General features: G+C 48.6%; 1 protein-coding gene across 3 annotated transcripts in view; it reads right to left on the bottom strand.

Annotated features, from left to right (window-relative positions):
- Positions 1-13,091, bottom strand: part of ACVR2A (activin A receptor type 2A) — a 52,740-nt gene continuing 39,649 nt past the window's right edge. For 2 of the 3 annotated variants that reach the window (XM_053981841.1, XM_053981843.1), the window contains exons 6-13: positions 10,737-10,760; positions 6,990-7,133; positions 6,159-6,302; positions 5,154-5,299; positions 4,577-4,691; positions 4,108-4,246; positions 3,765-3,895; positions 1-3,302 (exon numbers count right to left, since the gene is read on the bottom strand). In XM_053981841.1, the coding sequence (XP_053837816.1) occupies positions 3,108-3,302; positions 3,765-3,895; positions 4,108-4,246; positions 4,577-4,691; positions 5,154-5,299; positions 6,159-6,302; positions 6,990-7,133; positions 10,737-10,760 (1,038 nt within the window). In that variant the 3' untranslated portion in view covers positions 1-3,107. The remainder of the gene's footprint in view (positions 3,303-3,764; positions 3,896-4,107; positions 4,247-4,576; positions 4,692-5,153; positions 5,300-6,158; positions 6,303-6,989; positions 7,134-10,736; positions 10,761-13,091) is intronic. The other variant, XM_053981844.1, reaches the window with a different exon arrangement.

The raw sequence follows: 13,091 nt of genomic DNA, 5'->3' as shown, positions 1-13,091 counted from the left end.
TCAGAGTAGTCACATTTTTTATTTTCCCGCTGGGGAAGAGGGCAGAGTATACATTTGTATTTGTACAATATTTAACAATCACTTTATTGAGGGCGGGGGGGGGGTTGGTTGGTTTTTTGGCACTTGCAGAAAAGCAGCAAGTGCCTTTTAACAGTAGTACAACAACCTGTGCCCAAAACACTGACAAATACAAAGAGAGGAAAGTTAAAGTAATCGCTCACCAAACTCGAGAGGTAACGAAGAGGAGATGGACTGAAAAAAACAAACTGGAGGGAGAAAGCAAAGCAGTCCTGCTGGTTGAGTATCTGAGGTAACAGATGTTCCATCAAGGATGCTACTGGAGTCCTTTTGCCCAGGGACGTGTATTGCAGCTTCCTGTGTTTTGTACCAAGTGTTCCTGATCAACAGAAATGTCCTTAAAAAGGTTCAAAAAGCTGGAAGAGAGGAGAGGGGGTGATGGCTGATTGTGTGGATGCTGATGGGAGCAGGACGAGTCTCAGCACTGGTTGCAGGTGAGGTTTGAGAACTGCACCGCTGCGGTTCCTGGGTGATTCCATGCTCGGGGGGGAGTTTGGGAATAGCCCAGGAAGGGCAGCGCTGGTTCAGCCCCTTCCAGCAGCTCTGAGGATGTGGGACAGGAACTTGTCACCCTCAAGAGTCACACCCGGCGAGGCCAGGCCAGAGGGGACAAAGGGCACTGCCCAAACAATGCCAGAATCCTCCCTAGCACCGCATTCCAGATCCTGCCCTTGCTGCTCCCAGCTCAACTCACTGAATGCTCTCAAGGGAAACAGGAATTCGTTCCCAAGCCCTGGGGGCAGAGCAGCTCAGGGACGTCATTCTGACCCATTTAAAAGCTTTGGGAAGGAGCAGCCTTTCCTCAGGGATGCTACATGATGCTGGTAAATCCCAGGACGCTGGGAGTGGAACAGGAACTGAGCAGGGACAGCCCAAAGGTAGGAGCCAGCCCCGAGCCTGCAGCAGCTCCTTGGGAAGGGTCACACACAAGGAGGGACTTGGATACAGCTTCAATTTTTGCACCAGATTTCCAGGAGCACGAATGAAACCAGCCCGTGGCTCCGGTTTTGCCAGGGAAGGGTCAGAAGCCCCGAGGAGTCCATGGAGAAGGACGGGGTTGGGATTTGTTCAGAACTCCGGTCCTGTCCCGCTCTGTGTGAAGTTTAATTAAAAGTGGAGCACAAATGGAAGCCAAAGGGAAGTGTCCAGCCAAGAGGACCCTACAAACTGGATTCCTTTCCCTTCTCCAACGGCCCCTTGGAGCAGGATCCATGGGCACGGCTGTGACCACAGTGGCACAGCCCAGGCTGGTGTCAGCCCTTCCTCCCTCCCTGCCCAGAGCTGGCTCTGCTTCATCCATCACATCCCACTGCTCCCAGGGATGAAGTTCCCAGATCCAGGTTCCAGGCAGCCTTCAGGAGCTCCCACCTGCTGCTTTCCAGAGACACTGGGTGTGGACACACGGAGACAAGGACACAGCACACCACAGGCCGCTGCTGGCGCTGCGCTCCAGGGGGTTACAACATTTATTTTCCTTGGAATTTGGTGTGAAGGATCCAATCAATGCAGTGGGACAGGATTTGGGAGAAGCACTTTGGCACCCAGCTACCAGTCACTGTAATTCCAGCACAAGGCTTGACATCCTGAACTCCAGTGCTGGAGTTGTGAATTTCCATGTTTTGCCTCGTTTTCTGTGAGTCTGTGCTCTGGACATTGAAATTCCTTTCGTTACCTCGGAATGGTCATTGCATATTGTGAGCAGAACTAGGTTATCCCTGAAATTTGTAACGTTTAGGATCTGCAATCTGTGGCTAGAACCTTGTGTGTGACTCCAGGCTCAACCTGTGGCTCACGGGCAGTGAGCTGCACTCCCCTCCCATGGCACCGAGCTTTGAGTGGAGGGAAGCTGCAAATCTCCAAATCTCCAAGCAGAGGGTGAGGAATTGGGGGAACTGAGCTTCCTGAGGTGATCCTGAAACAGTGACACAGCCCCCACTGCCTGGCGGGACAGGGAACGCGCAGCGACCTCGGCACAAACATAAATAGGAAAAAGACTCTTTTTCAAAAAAAAAAACAAAACAACAACAAGAATTCAGAGCTTTCCAGTGTCACAGCTCAGAGAAAATTAAAAAAAAAAAAAAAGAAAAAAAATTCATGCTTAAGGTTTCAAATATTCCTCAGACACAGCAAACCTAAATAGTATTCAGTTAAATAAATGGGTGAGATACTCTGGGAAATGGAGGGAAAAGCTTTCAACTAAAAGAGGAAGGAAAATTTTCTTTCAATAAACAGCACTTTCTCTTTTTTTTATACACAACAAGCGAGTACAAGAAAAGGCTAAAAACACGGCTCTAGGAATGGCCACTTCCTGGGGGCATGAAGCTTTCCCCTTCTTAAATAACACAGGGAATTGGGAATACATCATTTACAAAACACGGAGCGGTTTATTATTCCAATTAGTGTTGTCAATCATAATTTAGCGAGGTGGAACTGAGGTATACCTGGTTGAGGGAGGTTAAGTAATACTTGGAAGCCTCTTTGCTCTATCCCATTGATTACTCTTGTTTCTGTACACGGAACAGCAGCACACGGAACATTCACAAGCTGTGTCGTAGTCGCATTACAATAGTCATTTTATAAACAACAACGAATGCAATAAAAACAAGTTACCCTTTTTTTTTTTTTGTTGTTTTTAAATCTGAAATGAAATGTTTTTGATTTAAAAAAAATAACAGTAGTTCATTTAAAGGAATTAGTCTCTTCTGACAGGGATTAAGAAATCGGATGTCAGTGTTTAAAATGCTCATTAGCCCGTTCAGGTCCGGATTCTTCATTGTAAGTTCCTTATCAGCACGTGAGGGGTTCTCAGTCACGTCCTTCAGGTGTAAGCAGGGAATGCAGAAAGTCTCATGGATCCACGTTGGGGAGGAGGAGGAGGGGGAAAACAAAGGAGAAACACCTCTTGGTGATGTTCCAGAGAGACTTACCATCCGTTCTTGCCACCCGGAACAGCAGTGACGCCAGCAGTCCGTGCGCTGTAGCAGCTCCAGTGAAGAGTCCTGTGGTCACTTCCATGACCAGTGCAACTATCATAGACTGGATTCTTTGGGAGGAAAGTCAACGTTTGTCACCATTGTGACCACAGTCACGATGTCCTCTGTTGTTATAATGTTAGTGAGTTTTTGCATCTGGATGATCCTCTCCTCCACGCAGCCCGCGGACAGCCGCGCCTCGGCGTCGTGATCCCAGCACTCCTCGATGGTCTCGCACAGCATCGCCATTCCCTGCGGGAGAGCAGCCAGGGAAACATCCCCCATCAAAAAGGGCATTTCAAGGGACACCTGGCAAATGGGAACCTTTGCGTCCCACAGGATGTTTGGTGTGAACCTGGAGTGTCCCGTGGGGCCTCAGCTCTGCTTTGTTCTGCACTACTGAACAAAAACGGTTCAACAACAACAGGGGCGAACCCTTCCCTGCACTGCTGGAGCCTCCCCGTGTTTCAGAAAGCTGAATCCCTCAGCCACCAAATGGGACTTCACTGCAAAATAACTCCAGGATCTCTTCTTCCACAAAAAATGGAAAAATCCCTCACTTTCTAATACTGAAAAAGAGCAGTCTAAGATGAGGAACATTTAAGTCCATTTAACTGCTACTGGAATTATGAAACCTCTCCCAAACCCCAGTGTGATGGACACAACACGGCATGGACAGAACGTGGGATTCAAAGTCTGCTGGGTCACACTTACAGAATGTTTCTGCCAACACTCCCTTAGGACAGGCCTCTTCTTTTTGTGCACCACAACTTCCTGCATGTCCTCCAGGGAGGGGTGCTGGCCAATCTCCTCCTCGAAAGGCAGCATGTACTCATCCACGGGGCCTGCAGAGGGAAACACGAGTTCAACGGGGAAGGGAAGAGGGAAAGGGAAGATTGCCATGCTGGCAATGTCGGCCGTGATCAGAATGCCAGAGTGGTTTGGGCTGGAAGGGATTTAGAGCCCGTCCAGTCCCACCCTGCCATGAGCTGGGCACCTCCCAGAAGGGCAGGGAGCTGCAGCTGGCCAGGGCAGTCCCCCGGGGAAGGTCGCTCACCGTCGGCGGCCGTGCAGCGCGAGGCCAGCTCCCAGAGCACCAGTCCCATGGCGTACATGTCTATCCTCAGGAACGCGTCCCTCTGGAAGTTGATAGCACCTTCGAGCACCTCGGGAGCCATGTACCTGCGGGTGCCCACCTGCAAGGGCACCAAAACACCCACGGTTGTGCCCAGAGCCATCCCCAGCACGGGCACCACCCTGCCTGCTGCCACATAAAATCCCTGCTTTGTCCCAGGTTAAATGCGGTCGTGGTTGTTCCTGCCTCAGGACTGAACCTTGGAAGTTTCGTCCCTCAGTTTCTGAATAGTAATTAAATAATTTATAAAATATTACGAAATTAAAGTTCTTGTCCAAATTGTCCAGTTAGGATAAAAGGGGGGATAGGCCATGCAAAGAGCTTGAGGGGGGAATTGCCATTCACATCCAGGTAAGAGCTGGATCATTCCTGGAAATAACTCAGGATTTACCTGTCCATGGGTGTCTCCTGCAGACTTTCCAGCCTCAAACTTTAAAGCTAGACCGAAATCAGCAATACAAGCCGTGAGGTTGTTTTTCAGCAGCACATTCTTGCTTTTGATGTCCCTTTCAAGTTCAAGAAAAAAAACCACAAATTAGAGATCTAGAACACGTAATACAGATAAAACTCTAAGGAAAAAGGAACAGCATAAAACAAGAAACATCATTGTATGAAAGGCAAGAAAATGATAAATAAACAGGTAAGTTAAACAACAAAATAATAATCATAAAACCTTGGAGTGCCCTTGCAGATCTTTATGGGAATGAGACAGTAATTGGAACTGCATTTCTGTGTTTGTTTTTAAAATAAATACAGCTGTATGATGGATATGGGGATGTAGGGATACACAGAGATATGGATATGGATGATGCATGTGGGATACAGAGATGGAATGAGAATGTTGCAATCCAATAACGCAGGGGAAAAAAGCGCCTTGGAGGGGAGATGCAGGAATTCCTGCAGGACCAAAAGGTGGTGATGGGCTGCCTGCAGGATTGCCATGAGTCCCTGCATTCCCAGGGCAGTACCTGTGGGAGATGGCTGGCTTGTGGCCATCCTTGAGCCCCGGGATGTCCTCGTGCAGGTAGGCCAGGCCCCGGGCCATGGTCTGGGCGATGTGGCACAGCTCGTTCCACGACACCACGTTGGCCTTCAGGAAATCTGTCAGGGACCCCTGCAGAAAAACAGCCACACACCCAGCTCAGCCTCGCTCCTCCAGGGAAAACCTGCAATTCACATCTGCAGGACCTTTGGTTGTCCTTCTTTATGGACCAACAGCAGTTTCAGAGTGAAATACTCTGAATAAACAGAGATTAAATCATTCAACACCACAGTTTCAGAGTGAAACACACTCTGAACAAATCTAAAGAGATTTTCAGAGTGAAACACACATTCTGAACAAATCTGAAGAGATTTTCAGAGTGAAACATGCACTCTGAACAAATCTAAAAATATTTTCAGAGTGAAACACACACTCTAAACAAATCTAAAGAGATTTTCAGAGTGAAACACACTCTGACCAAATATAAAGAAATTAAAATTATTCAACTTAAAACTGAATGTACTCTTAATTAATTGTATTTGTGTTTCTTCCTTTTGCTGTCACAATAGAATCCATCTGTATCACTTCATTTTTATTCTTATCAACCAACAAGTGAACCAAAAATAATCCCCCAAAAAATCTCTGCAAGATGGGAGGTTCTGTATTTTAGGCAGGTTTAGATTGGGGATATTAGAATATCCCCAAATTTAGATTGGGGATATTTAGATTAGAATATGTCTATTCTAAAAAGCCAAAAAAAGGGCAGAATTAATTTTTGTTTGTCTCCTAAAACAACTCCTCTATCAGTAAAACCTGACGACAACTTTCTCAGCTGTCTGCAAACGAACTGCAGTGAGTTCACATCCAGCGAAAAGCGGGCAGCAAAGGGAGAGCTGCTTCCAGTGTGCTCCCTTTACTGCCTCAGCTGCACTGAGGGTGTGTGACCCTTTCCTGGGGCTGCTGTCCCCTGCCCCAGCCAGGCCAGCCCCACCTTCTCGTGGAAGGCAGTGATGAGCCACAGGTCGACGTCGATGCTGGAGCCGCGCTTCTCGGCGCCGATGAACTGCAGGATGTTGTCGTGCTTCATCCCGGGCAGGCTGTAGATCTCGTACTCGTTCTGCCACGACTGCTTGTCCTGCAAGCACAGCAGCACAGGCCCAGTTAGCCAGCAAAAAAATGGGATATCAGGGGCTGGCCCTGGGGGGAGTTTGCTACCAGAGTTTGGGAATGGTCGGTCAAAAAGTACGTGGAGTTTCTTGTGAAATAACGAGAGCCTGCAGTGTTTATTCTGCAAGGCAGCCCCTGGATCACTGTGAGGGAACAAATTCCTGCACCTCGAGCAGCAGGAGGTGCTTTAATCAATGTAAAACCCATCCCAGTATCACCATCCTGCATCACTCTGTGCTCTCCAAATTCTTCAACCCATTTAGTGCAAGCCATGGCTTTGCGAGGGCACTTGCTGGGCAATGAGTGCTGTGGCACTTAATTGAGGCATGGTTAATTGGAACAATCACTCCAGGCTTTGCATTTCAGGACATTCCTTCTAAGTACAATTTAATTTGATTATTAACTGGTCAAGAGCTGGGTGAGAGCTGCTTAAAACTACAGATGCAGAATATTTTTTGGACTAGAAACCCACATTTCACAGGGTTTATGCTTCAGTAATGTGTTGACTGCAGTAAAATACTTACTTTAAATCACTAAAACTCTCCCTGCATCTTTTACACCTCAAGGCCATTTCCACTTGGATTTACAGAATTATTGGGCCAAGAAAAGTTGCTTAGTTTGAGGAAAAATCCAGGACCCCAAGAGTTCTGCTCACCTGGATGGGGAATATTTTGACTGCAACATATTCATTGAGCAGCTGAGCTTTCCACACACACCCAAATCTCCCCCTGGCTTTGATCTCCAGGAGCTGCAGCGGCTTCAGACCCATCAGGGGAGACGGCGGGGGAGGCCCAGGATCCTGCAATCAGGAGAGACCATTAATTAACGCTGCTCTTGTTAATGGCATTCATTCACATCACCCCTGACAGCACTACAGATAAAGGATTGTAAATGGAAAGAGCCTGGGATCACCCAGCCAAAGCCCACTGCAGCAAGTCCCAAACACCCAGGCACAAAGGGCAGCCCTGCTGCACGGGATGGGAAATGGGGTTGGAGACATGCTCAGCAGGGATGTGCCACAGGGATGGGCAGCACAGCAGGAGCCAGGGAACCACCTGCTCAGCAGGGAAGGACAGCAGAAATCAGGGAATAATGGAATCAGCTGGGAAGGCAAGGCAGGAATTAGAGAATAATGGAATCAGGTGAGAAAGGACAGCAGAAATTAGGGAATAATGGAATCAGGTGAGAAAGGACAGCAGAAATTAGGGAATAATGGAATCAGGTAGGAAAGCAAGGCAGAAATTAGGGAATAATGGAATCAGGTGGGAAAGCAAGGCAGAAGTTAGGGGATAATGTGATCATGTGGGAAAGCACAGCAGCAATTAGGGAATAATGGAATCAGGTGAGAAAAGACAGCAGAAAATAAGGAATAATGGAATCAGGTGGGAAAGCACAGCGGAAATTAAGGATTAGTCTAATCAGGTGGGAAGAAAGCTCAGCAAAAAATAAGGAACAAAGATAATCAAGCTTTACTTGTTATATTTTTGAGAGCTGGAATTGCAATGAGCCCCATGGATGCTCTGAAGGTTTTGGTGTTTATCTGAAGAGTGGGACCTCTGAACCCTGCAGATGCACACCTGGGGTCAGCCCCTCCTGCCCCATTTCCCTGCTCCCAACTTTTCCAGTGAGTTCCTGAAATCCCAGCGCCCAGAAATGAGCTGGAATGACATTGCAGAGGTGATCTGCTCCTGTGCTGCAGGATTTGTACAACTGGAGGTGAGACAGAGCTCCCAAAGGCAATCCATGGACCCATAACCCCATTCCCAGATCCCACACTACAGCCTGGGACCATTCTCCTTCCTGGGAAAGGGGAGGGGACAGTTTACTGCACACCCTGGATTTTCTGTTTTGCTGTGTCACATCATCTGAACAGAACCAGCAGATTCTCAATTTTATTGCCAAAGCTCTGCTTCCTTCTGGGCTGGCCCTTTCCCTCCAGGTGGGATTAGCTTGTCTCTCTATAAAAACCCCAACAACCAACCCCAAAAACCCTCCAAAACACCCCCTTTCCCCTCTCTTTTCCCCAAAGAGAAAAGCTGTTTTCAAGAGAATGAAAACCACCAGAGGAGTCGCTTCTACAAGAGAGAGGAGAGCGCTCAATAGAGAGTTAAATGTTTGAGCACTTCCATCAAAACCATAAAATCCTGTGCAGGTTAAAGACACATTTTGTGACAAACTGTGGGGTTAAGAACCCTTTCCTATGGGGAGAATGGAGACAAGTGCTGAGAATACAAGTCCTGATAGTTTCAGTGCAGGAATAAACATCCACTCTCTACAGCAACAAATAAATTAAAAAGAACAAGTTCCAGAGAAAGATTCAGAGCAACCTCACTGCACAAATTACTAACCAGAAAAAGAATAAATAGCATTTGAAATTCAAATTAGAGACACACTGCAACACTGTCCCCAAAAAGGAGGAAATCCTTTTGTCAATGTGACAGCGACAGGCGCTTGAAGCTGTGGCATCAACATTTGCAGCACAGAAAACCAAGTTTGAGAGTGAAGATTTCCCTCCCTTGGTGCCTTTCATTCCCTGCCAGAGCCCTCTTGGAATATTCCAGGCACCAGGGAAAGCAGTGCCCTCAATTTGTAAAATACAAACTGTACTAAATAAATATTTGTAAATCCAGTTTGTTGTTGTTAGAAGAGGAAGTGGGAATGAGATGCTCAGATTTATCCCCCAAAGACAACCCTGATTTAATGAACTGTTCAAGTTCAGAACCTCCTGCCTTGGCTGAAGCAGAGGAATTGGTGGGAAATTACCCCAAATCCCCCTTTGCTCTGGTGGCTTGGATTCCCCTTCCTTCCCATGCCCTCCTCCCAATAAACTGCTGGGATTTGGAAGCACTTGGTGCCTGAATTCTTCCCCAACCACCAGGAAAACCAAACACCTCCAAGATTTGCTGAACCCAATTCCAGCATCTCTGCCAAGAGCTGGAAGTGAAAGTGGCAGGGAAACCTGGTGCTTTCCTAATTCCCCATAAGACCACACCACTTCCCATACACCAAATTCCCTATTTCCTGGAAATCCCTGGCTCTCCTCACCACATTCCCAGCACCTGCCACGGCCTTTCCACGTGGGAAGCAGAATTCCTGCTGTTAACACAACTGCAAAGAAAAGTTTTCCTTTTTTTTTTTTTTTTCCCTGATTTTTTCTAAACACCTTGGTTAAAATCTAACTCCAAACTCTGCAGCTCCAGGGACTGATTTTACACAGAAACATTCCCTGACAATATTTCCAAGGAAAACTGTTCAATGCTCCAGAAACCCCATTATTCCTGTGTGGCTTTGGGGCTGATCTCTGTGGTGCCAAGGCCACAGTGCCAGCAGGGATGGCAGGGGGATAAACTGCACTCCCAAATTTCCCAGCTGTCCAAAAATCCAGGGCCCAATTCCCTTTTCCTGCCCCTCCCCTTGGACTGAGTCATTGGGGGGAAATCTTCCTTAAGGAAGGGTGACTTCCAGGAATGGGGTTCCTCAAAAAGTGTCCTCAAAAATGGGTCTGGAGATCAGAGAGCAGCTCAGCAATTGTGGAACTCAAACCCATGAACAGCAGCTCCTTGGAGGCAGAGCCCTGCACCCCTGACTGGGACAAGGAGGCCAAACATGGAACAGAGATCCAAGGAACTCTGGGAACTCTTTACACAGGCACAACATTCAGGAAAATATCCAAATATTTAACTTTTTAATATATTGAAACCATTAGATTTTCTTCTAAACTGCATTTCCAAGGTATTTCAGGCATTAATTAAAGAACTTTAATGATGACAGGAATTGAGCATTTTTATTACACCTCAAATCTCATTGTTTTCAATATTCCATTAAAAAGCTGAGCAGGAATGACCCAATTTGTGAATTAAGGGGTCCCAGTGACTTGAAGTTATAATGAATATAAATATAAATATAAATATAAATATAAATATAAATATAAATATAAATATAAATATAAATATAAATATCTCCTGGTCAGTGGGAAAAATGAAAAGACTGAGTGCTGAGCAGATATTTTTATTTTTCTCCAGATGATCCATTTTTGTGAGTTCCTGCATCACACAAAATCCCAGATGAGCACGTGGAGACCCCAGAGCTCCAAAGGATTTGTCCCAGGGGGGAGATGGGGAGGGGGAGTGGGAAGAAAGGGATGTGCCCTTTGCTTCCAGGGAAATCCCTGTGCTGGGCTGATGGATCCCCCTGGCCCTGTGCTCCAGGATCCATCCCTGAGTGCACATCAGGAACTCCAGGGAATTTTAGGAGATCCACGAACCACAGGCTAAAGGTGCATTTTTAAACCACACATGCTGACAGATGGCTTGTCCAAAATACTGAGAAATCACAATTCAGAGCAAACAACGTCTCCCACATCCCCAGAAAGCCCCAGAGCCAGGAACAAACATCCTCTTACCTCAATCATTATATGAAAGGCGTGCTTGCAGAGAGGGAAAAAACACAGGCAAGAGAAATTACTATTTACACCAGGAATGGGATGCAAAAACAGCTTAGAGGAGACAAAGTCAATTATTTGTGAGTTAATGACAGGAATGTTCACGGGGACAGCAGAACTTTCCCACACCAGAAATACGTAATTTAAAACAACAAAGAAATGCAGTGTTGTTAGTAAAGGAAAACGAGGAAAACAAGCTTATTCCATAGAAAATTAACGGAATTATTTTCTAATTGCATGGAGAAACGCCCATTGCAGGTGTAAGGAGCCGCGTTAGTGCAACCAGCACAGAGACACGCGAACTTCCAAAGGCGAAATTCCAGAGCCGGCACGGGAACCCACTCCCTGCAGTGCTCCCGCTGCCCGCCAGGGGGCAGCGCCGCACCAGGGAAATCCCCGGCCCTGGGAACGGGACCGCCAATGGCCCGGCGGGAACCGGAGCGGATCAGTGACCGGCACCGGGACTGATCAATGACCGGCACCGGAGCGGATCAATGACCGGCACCGGGACTGATCAATGAACGGCACCGGAGCGGATCAATGAACGGCACCGGAGCGGATCAATGAACGGCACCGGAGCTGATCAATGAACGGCACCGGAGCGGATCAATGACCGGCACTGGAGCGGATCAATGAACGGCACCGGAGCTGATCAATGAACGGCACCGGAGCTGATCAATGAACGGCACCGGAGCGGATCAATGAACGGCACCGGAGCTGATCAGTGACCGGCACCGGAGCGGATCAATGAATGGCACCGGGACTGATCAATGACCGGCACCAGACCGGATCAATGACCGGCACCGGAGCGGATCAATGACCGGCACCGGAGCTGATCAGTGACCGGCACCGCAGCTGATCAATGACCGGCACCGGAGCGGATCAGTGAACGGCACCGGAGCGGATCAATGAACGGCACCGGAGCGGATCAATGACCGGCACCGGAGCGGATCAATGACCGGCACCGGAGCGGATCAATGAACGGCACCGGAGCGGATCAATGATCGGCACCGGAGTGGATCAATGACCGGCACCGGAGCGGATCAATGACCGGCACCGGAGCTGATCAGTGACCGGCACCGGAGCTGATCAATGAACGGCACCGGAGAGGATCAATGAACGGCACCGGAGCGGATCAACGACCGGCACCGGAGCGGATCAACGACCGGCACCGGAGCTGATCAATGAACGGCACCGGAGCTGATCAATGAACGGCACCGGAGCGGATCAATGAACGGCACCAGAGCGGATCAATGAACGGCACCGGAGCTGATCAATGAACGGCACCGGAGCGGATCAACGAACGGCACCGGAGCGGATCAATGAACGGCACCGGAGCTGATCAATGAACGGCACCGGAGCGGATCAACGAACGGCACCAGAGCGGATCAATGAACGGCACCGGAGCTCGGCTCCAGCACCAAACCTGATGGATACATCCCCAGGGAGAGGGGAACTGCAACACTCTGCACGCAGCAGGTCCCAATGCTGAAGATTCCTTCCAAGAATGGTGGGAGGAGTTCATAGTGTGGAACAAGCTCCAGGATAAAGGCTCGTCCCAGGATTTCACTGACCCCCTGTTCGTGCTGCTTTCATCCCTTCTGCTGAGCAACCTCCGTGGAGATGCCTCCGTTCCTCCTCCTGCACTTTGGACTGGAGGCCCTGGCACAGCATTCCCAGAAAAGCTGGGGCTGCCCCTGGATCCCTGGAAGAGTCTCAGTCCAGCCTGGATGAGCCTTGGGGCAGCCTGGGATAGTGGAAGGTGTCCCTGGGGTGATGGAAGTGTCCCTGGGGCGGTGGAAGGCGTCCCTGCCCATGGCAGGGGTGGGATGGGATGAGTTTTGAGTTTCCATCCAACCCAAACTGTTCCAGGGTGCTGTGACTCACCTGAGCCATCTCCTTTCTCCTTTACACCCGGATGGGATGGATGTTGGAAGAGGGGGAATTCAAGCCCCCGTCTCCAGCTGCCTTCCCCTTCTCCCCCTGTGCATTCACAACCCTCAGGATGCTCCAGAGCACAGGGCCATCGGGAGCCTTTCCCTGTGCCTGGAGAGTGCTGAGCACAAACTTCCTTTTCTCCAAATAATTCATACCAGATTAATACCAATAATTAATCCAGGAGGATTCATTCCATAAACCTGTAACAGAACTCTGAGCACTGGGATCCAACAGAATCTCCTCCACCATCGGTCAGGGCAGCTCCAGAGCAGAGCAAAACCCACCCCAAGGGGCTGAAAGTCTTTTTTTTAGCAGGCCTATTCATTATTAAAGTTCTCCAGCTCTGGAGAATTATGGAAATTCCTCAGCAATAAGCAG

Source organism: Vidua macroura, chromosome 7 (genome assembly GCF_024509145.1).
Source record: "Vidua macroura isolate BioBank_ID:100142 chromosome 7, ASM2450914v1, whole genome shotgun sequence".
NCBI lineage: Eukaryota > Metazoa > Chordata > Aves > Passeriformes > Viduidae > Vidua > Vidua macroura.
Note: the sequence above shows the minus strand (reverse complement) of the source record. Positions and strands in the feature narration are given on the sequence as shown.